This window comes from Gymnodraco acuticeps, unplaced genomic scaffold (genome assembly GCF_902827175.1).
Source record: "Gymnodraco acuticeps unplaced genomic scaffold, fGymAcu1.1, whole genome shotgun sequence".
NCBI lineage: Eukaryota > Metazoa > Chordata > Actinopteri > Perciformes > Bathydraconidae > Gymnodraco > Gymnodraco acuticeps.
The window spans coordinates 312,677-330,724 of NW_022990243.1; the positions used below are offsets into that span (position 1 = coordinate 312,677).

The 18,048-nt window shown below is 43.1% G+C and overlaps 1 protein-coding gene and 1 long non-coding RNA gene across 5 annotated transcripts in view; one reads left to right on the top strand and one right to left on the bottom strand.

Moving 5' to 3' along the window:
• The window catches only part of LOC117548917 (calmodulin-regulated spectrin-associated protein 3-like), a 28,806-nt gene extending 13,223 nt beyond the window's left edge, over window positions 1–15,583 (bottom strand). Inside the window, exons 1-8 of one of the 4 annotated variants that reach the window (XM_034220448.1) lie at window positions 15,423–15,583; window positions 8,346–8,620; window positions 7,623–7,763; window positions 7,309–7,389; window positions 7,026–7,061; window positions 3,749–3,796; window positions 2,461–2,599; window positions 1,943–2,082 (exon numbers count right to left, since the gene is read on the bottom strand). In XM_034220448.1, the coding sequence (XP_034076339.1) occupies window positions 1,943–2,082; window positions 2,461–2,599; window positions 3,749–3,796; window positions 7,026–7,061; window positions 7,309–7,389; window positions 7,623–7,763; window positions 8,346–8,620; window positions 15,423–15,558 (996 nt within the window). In that variant the 5' untranslated portion in view covers window positions 15,559–15,583. The remainder of the gene's footprint in view (window positions 1–1,942; window positions 2,083–2,460; window positions 2,600–3,748; window positions 3,797–7,025; window positions 7,062–7,308; window positions 7,390–7,622; window positions 7,764–8,345; window positions 8,621–15,422) is intronic. The other 3 variants (XM_034220449.1, XM_034220450.1, XM_034220451.1) reach the window with 3 other exon arrangements.
• Window positions 15,584–15,731: 148 nt separating this feature from the next.
• On the top strand, window positions 15,732–17,622 carry LOC117548922. The gene is made up of 2 exons (XR_004569397.1): window positions 15,732–17,022; window positions 17,582–17,622. It is a non-coding gene; the product is annotated as an uncharacterized LOC117548922 (long non-coding RNA).
• The last annotated feature ends 426 nt before the right edge of the window (window positions 17,623–18,048 follow it).

The window sequence follows — 18,048 nt, forward strand, 5'->3', positions numbered from 1 at the left end:
TCACCTGAATCTCCTCCTAGAGCAGTGGTTCCCAACCCGGGGTACGGGGACCCCTAGGGGTATTTGAGAGGCTTGCGTAGAAAGATTAGGGATTGCAATATATTTTCACACAGAACCTTTTTTTAAATCAATTTTCATAAGCCTGGTGTCCCGCCCCCAGAACTATCAAAGCTTATGAAAGACAAGCGTGTCTTTAAAAGCTCTAGGCTTAACTAATGTTGTTGAAACTGCTAGAAGTGAGTCTTAATATAATAATTTTCACTGACAATAAGTATCAATGTCAAGTTTAAATGCATTTGTATTAAGGGTGAGTTATGCAAGTGATTTTCATCCAAGGAGCAGTTGGATTATTACAAGGGGTTTAAATACAAGAAAGAATGTTGGCAAATCATCTCAGATGAGTGAGGGGGTTCTTATACAGGGTATCTGCAGGAATCCTGAAGTCAAATGTAAGACCTTTTAAGACCTTTTTTAAGACCCTTTCCATACATTTTAAGACCTCATCGCAACTTTGAGTTCTAACCGGTTACATTGGCGACACTTTACCTCACATTGACTATATTGATTGTAAGATAGCACAACTAAACAGAGTGCAGACAGACGACTGAAGCCTCCTCTCCACATGAACTTCAACCTCTCTGTGAAGGTCAGGGTTAATGCAGGATGCTGCTTTGTTGCTTCTGTACTCTGTGCTCTTTCATTCCAGTCAAACTCCTCAGAAACCAGTAGAAACCAGGATTTGACCAATAAACAAAACAATTGACAAAACTTTGAACTATGAAATATATGAAACTTTGGTGAGCTTCAGCGGGGTAATGCCATATAGGAGCTCCCTCACAAATACCCAGGGGTTCAATTGGGCTGGGGCTGTCCGGGGCTAAGCCCGGCACATTTGTCATATGTTTACAAAAAACGATATATATGTTAAGACTTTTCTCGTTCTTAATATAGACTATATTTAGGGTCAATATGTGTTGACCTCACTTTAAAATAGCAGATCTCTGTGACGGGATATAGTTTGGCTTAGACCCCGGCCCCACGAGGACGCATACAGTAAAACGCATACGCAAACGCAAAAAAGTATTCCGTTCACACGCATTCGATTCATTAACGTGTCCGTTCACACTAGACCGATGGAAATGCTGGAAACGCTGTAGTACATATGCCAGGCCTGTAAGTGGCGCTGCTGCCGCCACCAAATACACCAAAAGCAGCGAAGAAGACCCCAGAGCATGGTTGTCATGGTGGCCCTTCTGTTTACTCTCCGCGGTGGACGGCGTGTTCTCCTGCTGTATATCTCTCAGGGAGTCCACCAGCAGATAACCCCCCCCCCCCCCCCCCACGGAGCGGAGCAAGGCAACGAAACTTAAAATAAGAAGCAGCTTTTTATGGCACGCTATGCATGGGGCCACCTTGAGGGGGTTTCCCGACATATTGTTTCAGTAAATTAAAGGGTGTTTCATTTTGTCGTTGCTGTGGACCTTCTTAATACCTTGGAAAATGCCCTTTAATACTTTTTAATACTTTTTAATAGCCTTAATTTTCGCTAAATTGATTTATCAACTTTTAATACTTTTTAAGACCCCGCGGACACCCTGTTATAATGGAGACCAGCTCAAGGGTTACACAAGACAAAACGTTTGGTAACCGCTGTCCTAGAGCACCATTGTGTTTTTTTAAACCAATCATCTCTCAGAGGGGCGTGGCCAGCAGCAGCTCATTAGCATTTAAAGCTACAGACACAGAATCAGCACTTTTGGAACAGGGCTGAAACAGAGGGGATTATGGAATGCTGCAATGATCTGTTTGGTGTTTCAGCCAATCAGAGACATGCTCTGGATATATCTGAGACCTGTAATATATTGATGAAGAAGAGGATAATAGGGGACCTTTAATATCAGGTTACAGTATATTAATGCAGTTGGAGAGTGTTGATGCGTACGTGCAAGGTGGGGGGGGCGTAGAGCAGGTCCTCCACAGCCAGGGGGCAGCAGCTCTGCAGACTGCTCTCAGTGAACTCCCTGATCAGCTGCAGGTTGTAGAGACTGTCGGCCAGCGACATGGTGTCCTTCAGACACACATCTGGAGACACAACAAACACACATTAATATGCATTTAGTGTTCTTCAAACACTTTACTGAGTTATTTGTAGAGATCAGCAAATTAAACGTGAAATACTTTGAAAATTAAAGTTTGGTAAAGGGAACAGCAGAAGAAGACGGACAGGAAACAGAGATGCTCTCCCACCGTAATGGAAACCTTTTACAGACATCAGCTAAAGATACATATTTAATCGTGTGATGTGCACATTCATGCATGTGTGTGTGTGTGTGTGTGTGTGTGTGTGTGTGTGTGTGTGTGTGTGTGTGTGTGTGCATGCGTGCGTGTGTGCATGCCTGCGTGTGTGCATGCGTGCGTGTGTGCGTGTGTGTGTGTGTGCGTGTGTGTGTGTGTGTGTACCCTCTAGAGGCAGCAGCTGGGGGCAGTAGTAGTGCAGCGCTGCAGCGATGGCGCAGCCGTTGGACAGGTCTTTGACTCCGGTCACTACCGGGAAGGTGGGCGTCAGCTTGGACTGAACCCGGTCCTTCCTGTAGCGGATCTGAGGGAGACAAGAGGGGAGGGGGAGACAGAGGAGGGTGAGAGGAGGGAGAGTTGTGCCAGGAAACAGAAACAACAAATGGACGAGTGAGGGGAAGAGAGGGGGATAATAAGAAATGAAAATAAAGATTAAAACCATCGAGTCTGAACTATGACGGCAGCCAAACTCCAGGAAAACTGCAGATAGAAAGAAAACCCACAGAAACAAAGCGCAAGACCAGTGATGCTACTATAAACACACACACACACACACAGACACACACACACACCCACACACCAGAAGGTGCAGTGCAAAGGTGTCAAACAGAAAATGAAGTGAGGCTAAGGTGATGGAGGCCTCGGCCCTCCGGAGTCCATGCAGCAGAGCTCTGATCACGTCAGAAATCAGAAAATAAACAGAGACGTTTATCCAAAGGAAACGAACACTGTGTCACTGAGACAGAAACACACTGCAGGATTACACAGCCAATCAGAGGAGGACCATCTCAGAAGACTCAATGCTTCATCACTGCATTTATGTCCACAGTGTTGACAATTATAAAAATAAATATATATATTTATCAATTAATGAAGTTGGCTAAAGATGCTATCTACCCATACAGCAAGCTAGCTAGTGAATGTTAGCTATCTAGCTAGCTATTTCATTGTGATTCATGATCATTTTAGAAATCATTAATCACAATTAATTCATTTATTTCAATGTTTTTAATGCAAAAAGTATAAAAATGTTAATAATGGCCGAATTGTGGCTAATTACTAATATTATTTTTTTCATTTTTTTTTTTTTCACTCATTGAATATAAAACAACATGTACACTTTAAGCAGTTTATATTGCCAATTTATAAAGGTTAACAACCTGAAAAGTATTCTAAATCTCAAGTCCATAGCTGTTAGACTTGGAAAGGAATTACATTTTCTAAATTCAGGCTGCCTTTACTCCTCCTGAGACTCGGCTGTGTAACGCTCTTTAAAGCAGAGCAGTACAATGTGGATAAGTTCTGTTAATATCTAATAAACCATCCAGCCTCGGGGTTGGACGAGAGATTAGTGAGCCGCTCAGTCATTGGTTGACGGCGGGGGTACAAGCGTGGCGATTGGTCAACCACACGTGGGGGGGAGTGGGGTAAAGAGCGAGGGGTTATACGTTACCACTGGAGGCTTATTCCCCGACTCCTTCAAACAAAAAGCGATAGCATGCTGGACGGGGGAGGCAGATAGAGGGATATAAATGAGAGGGGGCGTCATCTGGAGACCACAAAGGGACAGCTAAGAGGGGAGAGGGGGAAAACTGGGGGGTTTAAAGGTGCAATGTGTAAGAACATGACTTCACGTCAGCACCGCTAAGCTAAAGGAGGCTAATGTTGCAACCCAGTCTCACGGCATTTTGTGTTATAGTCACAAAATGTAATCTATTGATTCGTGTTCACCAACACGGTTTCCCAATTTTTTTCCTTCTAATTTGTTATATATTTTGGATGAAGGCACGAAACATACTAAGCTAAAGGCGGCTAATGTTGGGCTATAAAGGAACTACAGCACGGTCACATGACTTCACGTCACCACCGCTAAGCTAAAGGCGGCTAATGTTGGGCTATAAAGGAACTACAGCGAGGTCACATGACTTCACGTCACCACCGCTAAGCTAAAGGAGGCTAATGTTGGGCTATAGAGGAACTACAGCACGGTCACATGACTTCACGTCATCACCGCTAAGCTAAAGGTGGCTAATGTTGGGCTATAAAGGAACTACAGCACGGTCACATGACTTCATGTCACGATCGCTAAGCTAAAGGGGGCCTATTGTTGGGCTATAAAGGAACTACAGCACGGTCACATGACTTCACGTCACCACCGCTAAGCTAAAGGCGGCTAATGTTGGGCTATAAAGGAACTACAGCACGGTCACATGACTTCACGTCACCACCGCTAAGCTAAAGGCGGCTAATGTTGGGCTATAAAGGAACTACAGCGAGGTCACATGACTTCACGTCACCACCGCTAAGCTAAAGGAGGCTAATGTTGGGCTATAGAGGAACTACAGCACGGTCACATGACTTCACGTCATCACCGCTAAGCTAAAGGTGGCTAATGTTGGGCTATAAAGGAACTACAGCACGGTCACATGACTTCATGTCACGATCGCTAAGCTAAAGGGGGCCTATTGTTGGGCTATAAAGGAACTACAGCACGGTCACATGACTTCACGTCACCACCGCTAAGCTAAAGGCGGCTAATGTTGGGCTATAAAGGAACTACAGCACGGTCACATGACTTCACGTCACCACCGCTAAGCTAAAGGCGGCTAATGTTGGGCTATAAAGGAACTACAGCGAGGTCACATGACTTCACGTCACCACCGCTAAGCTAAAGGAGGCTAATGTTGGGCTATAGAGGAACTACAGCACGGTCACATGACTTCACGTCATCACCGCTAAGCTAAAGGTGGCTAATGTTGGGCTATAAAGGAACTACAGCACGGTCACATGACTTCATGTCACGATCGCTAAGCTAAAGGGGGCCTATTGTTGGGCTATAAAGGAACTACAGCACGGTCACATGACTTCACGTCACCACCGCTAAGCTAAAGGAGGCTAATGTTGGGCTATAAAGGAACTACAGCACGGTCACATGACTTCACGTCACCACCGCTAAGCTAAAGGTGGCTAATGTTGGGCTATAAAGAAACTACAGCACGGTCACATGACTTCACGTCACCACCGCTAAGCTAAAGGAGGCTAATGTTGGGCTATAAAGGAACTACAGCACGGTCACATGACTCCACGACACCACCGCTAAGCTAAAGGAGGCTAATGTTGGGCTATAAAGGAACTACAGCACGGTCACATGACTTCACGTCACCACCGCTAAGCTAAAGGAGGCTAATGTTGGGCTATACAGGAAGTACAGCACGGTCACATGACTTCACGTCACCACCGCTAAGCTAAAGGTGGCTAATGTTGGGCTATATAGGAACTACAGCACGGTCACATGACTTCACCACCGCTAAGCTAAAGGTGGCTAATGTTGGGCTATAAAGGAACTATAGCACGGTCACATGACTTCACATCACCACCGCTAAGCTAAAGGAGGCTAATATTGGGCTATAGAGGAACTATAGTACGGTCACATGACTTCACGTCACCATCGCTAAGCTAAATGCGGCTAATGTTGGGCTATAAAGGAACTACAGCACGGTCACATGACTTCACGTCACCACCGCTAAGCTAAAGGAGGCTAATGTTGGGCTATAAAGGAACTACAGCACGGTCACATGACTTCACGTCACCATCGCTAAGCTAAATGCGGCTAATGTTGGGCTATAAAGGAACTACAGCACGGTCACATGACTTCACGTCACCACCGCTAAGCTAAAGGAGGCTAATGTTGGGCTATAAAGGAACTACAGCACGGTCACATGACTTCACGTCACCACCGCTAAGCTAAAGGAGGCTAATGTTGGGCTATAAAGGAACTACAGCACGGTCACATGACTCCACGTCACCACCGCTAAGCTAAAGGAGGCTAATGTTGGGCTATAAAGGAACTACAGCACGGTCACATGACTTCACGTCACCACCGCTAAGCTAAAGGAGGCTAATGTTGGGCTATAGAGGAACTACAGCACGGTCACATGACTCCACGTCACCACCGCTAAGCTAAAGGTGGCTAATGTTGGGCTATAAAGGAACTACAGCACGGTCACATGACTTCACGACCGCTAAGCTAAAGGTGGCTAATGTTGGGCTATAAAGGAACTACAGCACGGTCACATGACTCCACGTCACCACCGCTAAGCTAAAGGAGGCTAATGTTGGGCTATAGAGGAACAACAGCACGGTCACATGACTTCACGTCACCACCGCTAAGATACAGGCTGCTAATGTTGACGTTTAGTCGTCTTATAATGCTGAGCCATGTCAGAGAGACTCATTCCTGCAGCTGAAGTTTACAAGATGGCAGAGCAGTTTTGTATTTTTTGTTTGTGTCTCAGAGTTTCCGCAGTTAATTTGAGTTTTAGGTACCACACATTGCATCTTTAATAATCAGCCGGGGATAAATGTCATCTCCCTCCCCTCTTTCCCCCCTGGCTCTGATACTCAGGGCAGATTGAGATTAAACTGATGACTGGATGTAAAAACTTCATTAACAACCCCCAGCATTAACATGATAAACAGTTGAGAAAAAGGTTAGCAGATATTTAACACACTGAGGTGACGTTCACACGGCAAGTCTTCGTGCATAATTCAGATTTATAACTCAGATCTGTTTTTGTTTTTTAAACGTGACGAGTCCAGTGTGGACCCTCTGAACTAAGTCACATATATAAATTATAATTGAGCCACTTCCTGCCTGCAGTGTGAACGCAGCCTGAAGGCAGCACTTTAAATAATGGATGTGTTTGAGTCAGAGAGGAAGAGACACTTACGGGGACAAGTTTCCAGTACCAACGGTTGGATTGACACTGCCCGAGAGCAAGGCATTAGTGGGGGGGGGGGGGGAGAAGCATTGTCGATGTTAGAAGCAACAAACACACAGAATGAAAGACGGCTGCAAAACATGGTGTGTGTGTGTGTGTGTGTGTGTGTGTGTGTGTGTGTGTGTGTGTGTGTGTGTGTGTGTGTGTGTGTGTGTGTGTGCGTGCGTGCGTGCGTGTGTGTGTGTGTGTGTGTGTGTGTGTGTGTGTGTGTGTGTGTGTGTGTGTGTGTTACCGAGTCCTGAGCAGTCTGCAGGTCTGTGCATGTCTTGCTGGGCTCTTCTTCTTCTGTGGTTTCTCTCAACTTCTGGTTCAGCTATGAGAAGATAAAAGACATCATTATAGTAAATAAATAAATATATTCACTGTTTGTTTTTTGTTTTCTTGGCTGAAAATAACTTGTTTATGAGTGTCAAAGATGATAAACATAATATTAAAGTGAAAAACCAGCAAGAAATCACAATGCAAAGAAAAAGTATAACTATTTTTCATAACGTTGAAAAAACAAGAAAGACAAAATGAGATATGGTTTCTGAGCGTGCGTCGCACCCTGTTGACCCAGAACAGCAGGGCGTTCTCCCACGGAGCGCCGGCACCCGTTAGCTCCGCCTCCGCCGCCATCTTCACCCGACCCACCGCCTCGTTAGCAGCCAATGACATCAGGCCGTCAATCAGAGCCAGATGGGCCTTCTGCACCAATCACAGCAGGAGCACACATTGACACATCAGTACATCGTGATCAATCAGTACGGTAACAATGAATTATAAAGGAACTACGGCACGGTCACATGACTTCACGTCACCACCGCTAAGCTAAAGGAGGCTATTGTTGGGCTATAAAGGAACTACAGCACGGTCACATGACTTCACGTCACCACCGCTAAGCTAAAGGAGGCTATTGTTGGGCTATAAAGGAACTACAGCACGGTCACATGACTTCACCTCACCACCGCTAAGCTAAAGGAAGCTAATGTTGGGCTATAAAGGAACTACAGCACGGTCACATGACTTCACGTCACCACCGCTAAGCTAAAGCAGGCTAATGTTGGGCTATAAAGGAACTACAGCACGGTCACATGACTTCACGTCACCACCGCTAAGCTAAAGGAGGCTAATGTTGGGTTATAAAGGAACTACAGCACGGTCACATGACTTCACGTCACCACCGCTAAGCTAAAGGAGGCTATTGTTGGGCTATAAAGGAACTACAGCACGGTCACATGACTTCACTATTGGAAACAATAAGACAGAATGAACAGTCAAATTAATCACCGTGTTGATGGGCACAGCGCTGAGGTCGTCCTCTGTGACGTCTACATCCTGGACCTTTGGACCGAAGCCTTTCTTAACGAGCAGCTGCAGCAGGGCGCCGTTATCTGCCTGCCCCTGCGCCGCGGGCTGGGAGACCCCGTGCTCCGCCTGCTGCAGCGCCCGGGCCCGGCAGTAGATCTCAGGAGAGACCAGCAGCTGGGCCAGCGCCGGCTTCAGGTGCTGCTGCAGGTACTGGTCCCGGTAACACGGCTCCCTATACTCCACCGGAACATTCTCTGGGGAAAAGCAAAGGGAAACGAGAATATTATTAAAGATATAATGCAAGAGGATTTAATTAACAACACGATTCAAAATGATATGGAAATATACTCGGTGATTCAAAACGATTCGATCCGATATGAGAACATAAGAAAGGATACACAACAATACTATACTGTACCACACAATGAGATACTATACCACACAATGAGGTACTATACTATACCACCAGAGATGGGGTCGTTACTAAAAAAAAGTAATATATTACACAACTTTGTTACTCTCTACATAAAGTAACTCGTTACTTTACTCGTTACTTTACTCATTACTTCACTCGCAGGGCCGGCCCGCCCTTCCCTGCAGGCAGATCACGCAGACTGCTAAAGTTTCAAATGTTCTCTTTAGTTCAGTTTCAATTGTCGCATAAGACTGATCCAGATAGCTCATGAATGTTTTCCTATCTGACAGTGGCTGTCCTCTGTCTCCTGCTATCTGTATTTTGAGAAGTATATCTCTGAACGATGGTGATTCCACTGTGCAAATGGGCAACATTTCCTCTACTATGAAGGATGCTACAAGCCTGTCCATCTCTGCTTTGGTTTCCGGTCCTCCAAATTCTAATTTGTGTTGCTTCGGGGTCGGCGGCGCACTCACAACATCCTCACTCTGGGTTCGGGGGTCCTTAGCAATTAGCTTCACCTTAGCATGTGTTCTTTGCAGGTGTTTGTTGAGGTTTGACGTGGTGTTTACAGCAGTGGATAACAGCTTCTGTCCTGGACACAGTTTGCACCTCACTGTCACATTCCTGTCTATTCTTCGGACGAACTCAAAGTAATGGGCATACCTCCCCCCCTCGAAAGTTATCGCTGACTCAGCCATGTTTATGCAGCCCTGCACATGGAGATGTGGACGCGCAAGTCGCACAGATTACGTACATATAAACCTGCGGCAGAAACCCCTCTTGTCTGTCAGTGTGATTATGACTGATTTTAGTAAGTAACGAAGTAACGCGTGTTGGGGCAATGTTAGTAACTGTAGTGTGATTACTGAATTATAAAAGTAGCGCGTTACACTACTCTGTTACCGACAAAAGTAATATTATTACAGTAACGCGTTACACCCAACTCTGTATACCACATAATGAGGTACTATACCACACAATGAGGTACTATACCACACAATGAGGTACTATACCACACAATGAGATACTATACCACACAATGAGGTACTATACCACACAATGAGATAATATACCACACAATGAGATACTATACCACACAATGGGGTACTATACCACACAATGAGGTACTATACTATACCACACAATGAGGTACTATACCACACAATGAGGTACTATACCACACAATGAGGTACTATACCACACAATGAGATACTATACCACACAATGAGATACTATACCACACAATGAGATACTATACCACACAATGAGATACTATACCACACAATGAGGTACTATACCACACAATGAGGTACTATACTATACCACACAATGAGGTACTATACCACACAATGAGATACTATACCACACAATGAGATAAAATACCACACAATGAGGTACTATACCACACAATGAGGTACTATACCACACAATGAGATACTATACCACACAATGAAATACTATACCACACAATGAGGTACTATACCACACAATGAGGTACTATACCACACAATGGGGTACTATACCACACAATGAGATACTATACCACACAATGAGATACTATACCACACAATGAGATACTATACCACACAATGAGATAAAATACCACACAATGAGGTACTATACCACACAATGAGGTACTATACCACACAATGAGATAAAATACTTTACGATTAGATACGATAACATATGAAACGAGAATGATACAATACCACACCATACTATAGTACGATACAATCCACTGTGAAACTATAAGATAAGAAAGGATACAATACTATACGATACAAAACAGTAAGATACGATATGATACAATATGGTACACAACGATTCAAAAATATGATAGGATACAGTACACAACGCTGCGATACAAGACGATACAAAATGATACAAGTCAATAAGATACAGGACGATGTAACGTGATACAACATTGATACCATATGATACACTACAGTAGAATACGATTCAAGAAGAAACGATATAAAAACTAAAGACATCGATATTAAACTAAACAATACTTTACGATAAAGGTAAGATACAGTGCGATACGATAAGATAATGTACGATACGATACGGTATGATACGAAACGGTGTGATACGAAACGGTGTGTTACGAAACGGTGTGTTACGGTACGAAACTGACTGTCAGCCGTGTTGTTAGCGTGGATTAGACATAAAACAAAAAAACATGAATGTTGATTTCTATCCGTTTTAATTGAGTGTATTGAATAAATGAATAAGACAGGGGAGACTCCTTCAGACTCTGGGTTGTCCACATTACCAACAGTAAACCTTTTTAAATCCTCGTCTCTTCAAAACCAAGTCTCAGGTCATTATGGTCTGCAAGTCTTAAAAAGTCTCTGACAGGAAGTGACAGCAGAGAGCCTACAGGACGAGATAATGTCCTCTTCTGCATGAACAAGTGTGTGTGTGTGTGTGTGTGTGTGTGTGTGTGTGTGTGTGTGTGTGTGTGTGTGTGTGTGTGTGTGTGTGTGTGTGTGTGTGTGTGTGTGTGTGTGTGTGTGTGTGTGTGTGTGTGTGTGTGTGTGTGTGTACATCTACTGTGGACACAGAAACACACACTCCATTGGCTGACCCATATTCCAGAGCAGGAGGATAATCCTGGAGATGTGGGAGGACTTCTCAGAGACCAGAGTCTGCAGTGGTTCTCTGGAGGTCTGAACGATTATCACATCTCACTGAGACTCTAATGACTTCTCTCTCTGTGACCCAGCGTGGTGAAAACACAGCACAAACTGTTCTGATGATAAACAAACTGTACTCCCACAAACATCTCTAAAACACCTTAACTCAGGTCCTCTGACTCCCACTGTAGCGGCCAAAATCATACATATATAAATAAAACAGATAATTAACTTAAAGGGGACATATCATGCTATATTTGAACAATATATTGTAGGGCCATACCTATATAAAGTATATAAATATAGTTTTTTTTTCAAAATACCAAACAGGTCCTGCATTTTAGCCATGCCTCATTTAGCTCTATTTGCTCTTTCCAGCGCTGTTTAAATCAATACAACTATTTTTTAAATCAATAAAATCATTTTCTAAATCCATAAAAGCATTTCAATTAATATTGGGAGTCATGTCGTTATTTTGTTGAGAATGTGGCCGTGTAATAAGCGGGATAACGTGCACATTGCATAATGTGCCTTCATGCCGATCTAGATCCCTCCGCCTCGCGTCGGGCTCCTGATCAGCCTGTCGGTGTTCTTCTCCCCATAATGACCGCGTCGCTGCACATTATCCCTTACATATGATTATATAGAGTCATTATTCATTTGTTTTAAAGCAGGCGCAACCGCTTGCCTCGGGGAGGGAGAAAAAAGCCACAGCGGAGAATAAACAGAAGGGCAACCATGGCAACCATGCAAGGGAAGTCTTCTTCACTGCTTTTGTGGCAGACTACAGCGCCACTTACAGGCCTGGCATATGTACTACAGCGTCTCCAGCGCTTTCGAGCGGCAATGGCCGGCCGTGGCCCAACCTCTCATTCCCCTGATAGGTGGAGAATTGACCAATAGCCGTAGCACCACCGTCCTGACGTCAGGACAGTGTTCAAATCTGGATCAGTCTGTATCAGATCCGTTGCAGCCCCTTTTTTAGAGATTTGGGTATGGAGGAAAAGAGAGAGGGTTGTGTTTTCTGACACTTGGTGAGGTCCCTGGAACACCGGGGACACATCTTCACGTATAAAAGACGTACAAGAGTGCATTTTGCATGATAGGTCCCCTTTAAAGTAACACTGACGCTGAGGCACCAGTTAGCAAATCTGACGCAGGGCAATGATCCAATATCATTTACAAAGAACAGGTTTCCTATATTTCTTTCCTTTAGCTTTCCTTCTTGTGGCTTGAAACACCCTGGTAAAAAGAACCATGTGCCTCCTAGTGCTCTACTCCCTTCTCCACCTGTCTCCAATGTTTACAATTACACCAGGTGCCCAAACATGCCATCAAAATAAAAGCATAGAAACTATTTTAACTTGCAATAACAACAATAACTAAGAATACATTTACTATAAACGATAAAAGAAAGAACATAATGTTTTAACTATTAAATACTATAAAGCAATATATAGCTCCAACACCCACATTAAACACACTCTCTGAGTCAGTGTAATAACACACACTCCTGCAGTAACACACACTGTTAGGGGTTAAACGCTCTGCAGCTCTGCAGGAAGAGGCTGTCGTCACCAGGGAGGATAATGGGAAGCATGGGAATAATGGGAGAGTGGATGAGACTGGACTGCAGAGCAGGAACCAGCTGAGGGTTGAACTCCTCCATCAAAGAGAACCACATTAGGAAGAAACTAAAATCAGGTCAAATGAATGTTGTTGGTTATCATAAAGAATTCAATCCATTAAAGGGTTGAAAACGAATGCAATAACGTAATAGTTGTTATGATTTAGGTCAAAGTAGGAAGATTTAACTTGGTCAGCAGGAGAGGACTCTTTAAAGTAGAGATGCTACATACTGATATACACCTGAACATCAGCAGGAGAGGACTCTTTAAAGTAGAGATGCTACATACTGATATACACCTGAACATCAGCAGGAGAGGACTCTTTAAAGTAGAGACACTACATACTGATATACACCTGATCATCAGCAGGAGAGGACTCTTTAAAGTAGAGACACTACATACTGATATACACCTGAACATCAGCAGGAGAGGACTCTTTAAAGTAGAGACACTACATACTGATATACACCTGAACATCAGCAGGAGAGGACTCTTTAAAGTAGAGACACTACATACTGATATACACCTGAACATCAGCAGGAGAGGACTCTTTAAAGCAGAGACACTACATACTGATATACACCTGAACATCAGCAGGAGAGGACTCTTTAAAGTAGAGACACTACATACTGATATACACCTGAACATCAGCAGGAGAGGACTCTTTAAAGTAGAGACACTACATACTGATATACACCTGAACATCAGCAGGAGAGGACTCTTTAAAGCAGAGACACTACATACTGATATACACCTGAACATCAGCAGGAGAGGACTCTTTAAAGTAGAGACACTACATACTGATATACACCTGAACATCAGCAGGAGAGGACTCTTTAAAGTAGAGACACTACATACTGATATACACCTGAACATCAGCAGGAGAGGACTCTTTAAAGTAGAGACACTACATACTGATATACACCTGAACATCAGCAGGAGAGGACTCTTTAAAGTAGAGACACTACATACTGATATACACCTGAACATCAGCAGGAGATGACTCTTTAAAGTAGAGACACTACATACTGATATACACCTGAACATCAGCAGGAGAGGACTCTTTAAAGTAGAGACACTACATACTGATATACACCTGAACATCAGCAGGAGAGGACTCTTTAAAGTAGAGACACTACATACTGATATACACCTGAACATCAGCAGGAGAGGACTCTTTAAAGTAGAGACACTACATACTGATATACACCTGAACATCAGCAGGAGAGGACTCTTTAAAGTAGAGACACTACATACTGATATACACCTGAACATCAGCAGGAGAGGACTCTTTAAAGTAGAGACACTACATACTGATATACACCTGAACATCAGCAGGAGAGGACTCTTTCTTAAGGGTGAACATTCATATTAAATGAGGCACTGAGGGCTTTTTCCAGTGAAGCTGAGACACTAATATAACAGGAATCTGAATTATTACATAAACTAGGACACTTTTGTAGAACTGCAGAAAGTAACAGAGTACATTTACTCAAGTTCTCTACTTAATTAATTTTGAGGTATCTCTAATTGAGTATTTAAATGTTATGCTTCGTTGTACTTCTAATCAGTTCAGAGGTAAATGGTGTACTTTTACTCCATTACGTTTATTTAATACCTTTAGTTATAGACTTTAATGAATGAAATGTAATCAACACAGTATTTTCAACATATAGAAATATTTGTATTATAGTTTTAAATGTATTTCATTTGTTTGTGCATACCCTGTAACATAATAATTTCTTAAAATGCAAAAATAAATAAATAAAATAAATAAAGTTTCAGATAAATGTAGGGCAGTAAAAATATAAAGTAAAATAAAATGGAAATAGTCCAGTAGCTTAAATAAAATAGCTCTTAATACTCCAGGTGTTTTCTCCCTCTGCTGACACACACTGAGACCCTTTACAGTCAATCCACTTCCCATAATATCCATATTAATGTGATGTCAGGCTGGGATCGGGCACCAGCTGCAGAGGTTCGAGTCCAGCTTGAGATTGAGATAGAATAAAGGCCAAATGGCCCAATAGCTTTATATTTCTGTGAATATGAAAGGTGTTGTTCCGCTGCTGGAGACTCCGCAGGCCGAACACACCCCCCCTCCTCCCCGACAGAAGGCTTTGTTGCGCCGCAGCAATGACAGCATGCAGGGACGACGACGACGACGACGACGACGACACCCACATGCACCGTCACATTTATATGATTTTAAACACGTTTTTGTTATCCTGCAGCCTGAAACCGCGGAAGGATCCGAGCGGTGCTGAGGCTGCAGGAGCTTTAGCGGGAGGATGCAGGACGGAGCCCCACCCAGAGGAGCCTCAGAGCGGGGAGAGAGCGGAGGAAGAGGAGCCTGGAGGAGGAAGGTTACCTGCAGATCCGTACGCTTTGTTCAGCAGCCAGCGGACACTCGCGGAGGTTTTCGCCCGGCTGAGGTCGTACCGGTCCAGAGGCTGGAGCTCCGGAACCGGGAGGCTCTTCTTCATCGCACCGGGAGAATCCACCATGACCGGGAGAGAAGAGGAGGAGAGGGGGGGGAGGGAGAGAGAGAGAGAGGAGAGAGAGAGAGAGAGAGAGAAGAGAGAGAGAGAGAGAGAGAGAGAGAGAGAGAGAGAGAGAGAGAGAGCTAGAGAGAGAGACGAGAGCGAGAGATGAGAGAGAGAGAGAGAGAGAGAGAGAGAGAGAGAGAGAGAGAGAGAGAGAGGACCCACCCTGTGATGCAGATTCTGCAGGGGCGGATCTAGACTGATGTTACTGGGGGGCTAATGTCAATACAAAATTCCAACATAAAATTATTTGAAAAAATGTATGCACTCAAAGGGACGGTCGTAATTTTAAGACTATATAAATATACATATATAAATATATAATATATATAAAATAATGTATTATATTACATTATTGCCGCTAATTTGGATTATTATCAGATAGGGTAATAACTTCATAATTAACTCCATCTGAAAGCAGAAGTCTAGGGCAAATAATTGCAAGACTCTTCAGCGTGCATGTCACAAAATGAGATGCATTGAGATGTAATGAGATGAGATGCATTGTGGGACATGTAGTTTATGGGCAACCTGCTCCTGTAAATCGGCATGTAACCGTATAATAAACGCATTATATTCTTTGCAAACTCTTGCGGGGCCACAGAAAATGAAGTCGCGGGCCGGATTTGTCCCGCGGGCCTTGAGTTTGACAACCCTGTTTTAGGACATATATTTGAAGGCATACATTTTAAGTTGTACGTTTAGAGGGTACTTTCTTGAGCACTCTTTATGGGTGGACTTTATTGGCATATTTTTCAGGGTACACTTTTTAGGGTATGCTGGTTAGTTGCTGCCAGTTATTAATGCGGGACAACAGAAACATAATATGTTTTACTTGCTTATATTTTATTTTTCCTGCACAACTCTTTTTATTTAAAAATGTTACAACGTATTTCTTAGTCCATAGTTTTTAGGGTCTACTTTTGATGGCATCCTTTTTAGGGTTTAGGGCGTACTTTCATGACATTTTCATGTAGTATTTTTTACCACATACTTTTGAGGGCGTACTTTATAAGGTGTACTTTATAAGCTGTACTTTATAGGGCATTATTTTATGCCGTATTTTTTAGGGGTGTACTTTTGTGGCGCAATTTTTAGGGTGTACTTTTTGAGGTCGTATTTCTTAGGGTGTAATTTTGAGGGTGTACTTTTTGGGGCGTATTTTTGAGGGTGTACTTGTTAGGGTGTACTTTTTGGGCGGTATTTTTTAGGGTGTAGTGTTTTTTTTATAGTTTCTAGGTCTTTTTGCCTGAGTCTTCAAACGCAGCGTCGGCCTCTCAGAATGTGACTGAACCTGTTTAGAGAATCAGGAAGAGGGCAACACTTCTGTCAGAGATGTTGAACAGGAAATCATTGATAATATAAACGATGATAAAGAAGGACCCGGCTTCTGTTTCTGGACACACACTGAAGAGAGGAAATCAGGTGTGTGTATCTGTGTGTGCTGAGGAGAAATTATGCTGTACTTTGACTCATATTTTTCTACACTTTGCTCGGACCTGCTGGTATTCAAACTTCATTTATCTTTAACATTTAAGGAGTTATTTTAGAGTAGTTTACTTTTGAGTCTACTAACTATTTTGTGCCATTTATTTCAACAATGCTTCTCTACTGTTTCATGAAGTAAAGATATACGCCCTTTGTTTATCGCTGGCACTGTGTAAGAACCTGCTGGTTTAAAACAGAATTAGTTAAGACTGAAGATGTTTAAAACTAAAGAGTAAGACAACAGAAACATTTATTTTCTAAGTGATGCTAGTAAAACAAATGTTAAGATCGTATTTTATTGTGTTTAAAAATATGTTTTTTAGCTTTATCTGGTTTTATTTTCATATCACATGTTTTTAAACCCAAGTACTCAGATCTCAGTAAAACTGAAAGTACCAGAGTACAAGTAAAAGTACTAAAGTATTGCACCTGTAAATATACACCTGAACCTCAGCCGGAGACGGCCCCTTTAATCTTGTCGTTGTTGTTGTTCCAGCAGGTATTGGGGCCGCCTCCTCCAAGCGTACCTTTATTTGGCAGAAGAAGAAGTCTCTGAGCAGCACCTGGAAGCAGCTGAGGGGGGGGCTGCCGTTCATAAAACCAAAGAAGAAGAAGCTGTCTCTGAACAAATTGAGTGTGAAGGAGAAGAAGAAGTCCCTCAGCAGGGGGGAGGAAGGGGGGAAGAGAGAGAGAAGAGACCCTCTCTGTGGGTGAGCAAACTAGGCGAGAGTAAAGAGACTACAACAGGAAACAGGAAGTAGGGATGCACCATAATAAAGGCTTGCAAGATATGAGAGACGCCCCATTCCCATTCTATCTATTATATTTCTTTATATTACATTTTATTTAGTATTTTATTGTATGCATTGCTTTGTTTACGCACTGATGTAAAAAAACAATTTCTCACAGAATGAGAGGTGTGTGTGTGTGTGTGTGTGTGTGTGTGTGTGTGTGTGTGTGTGT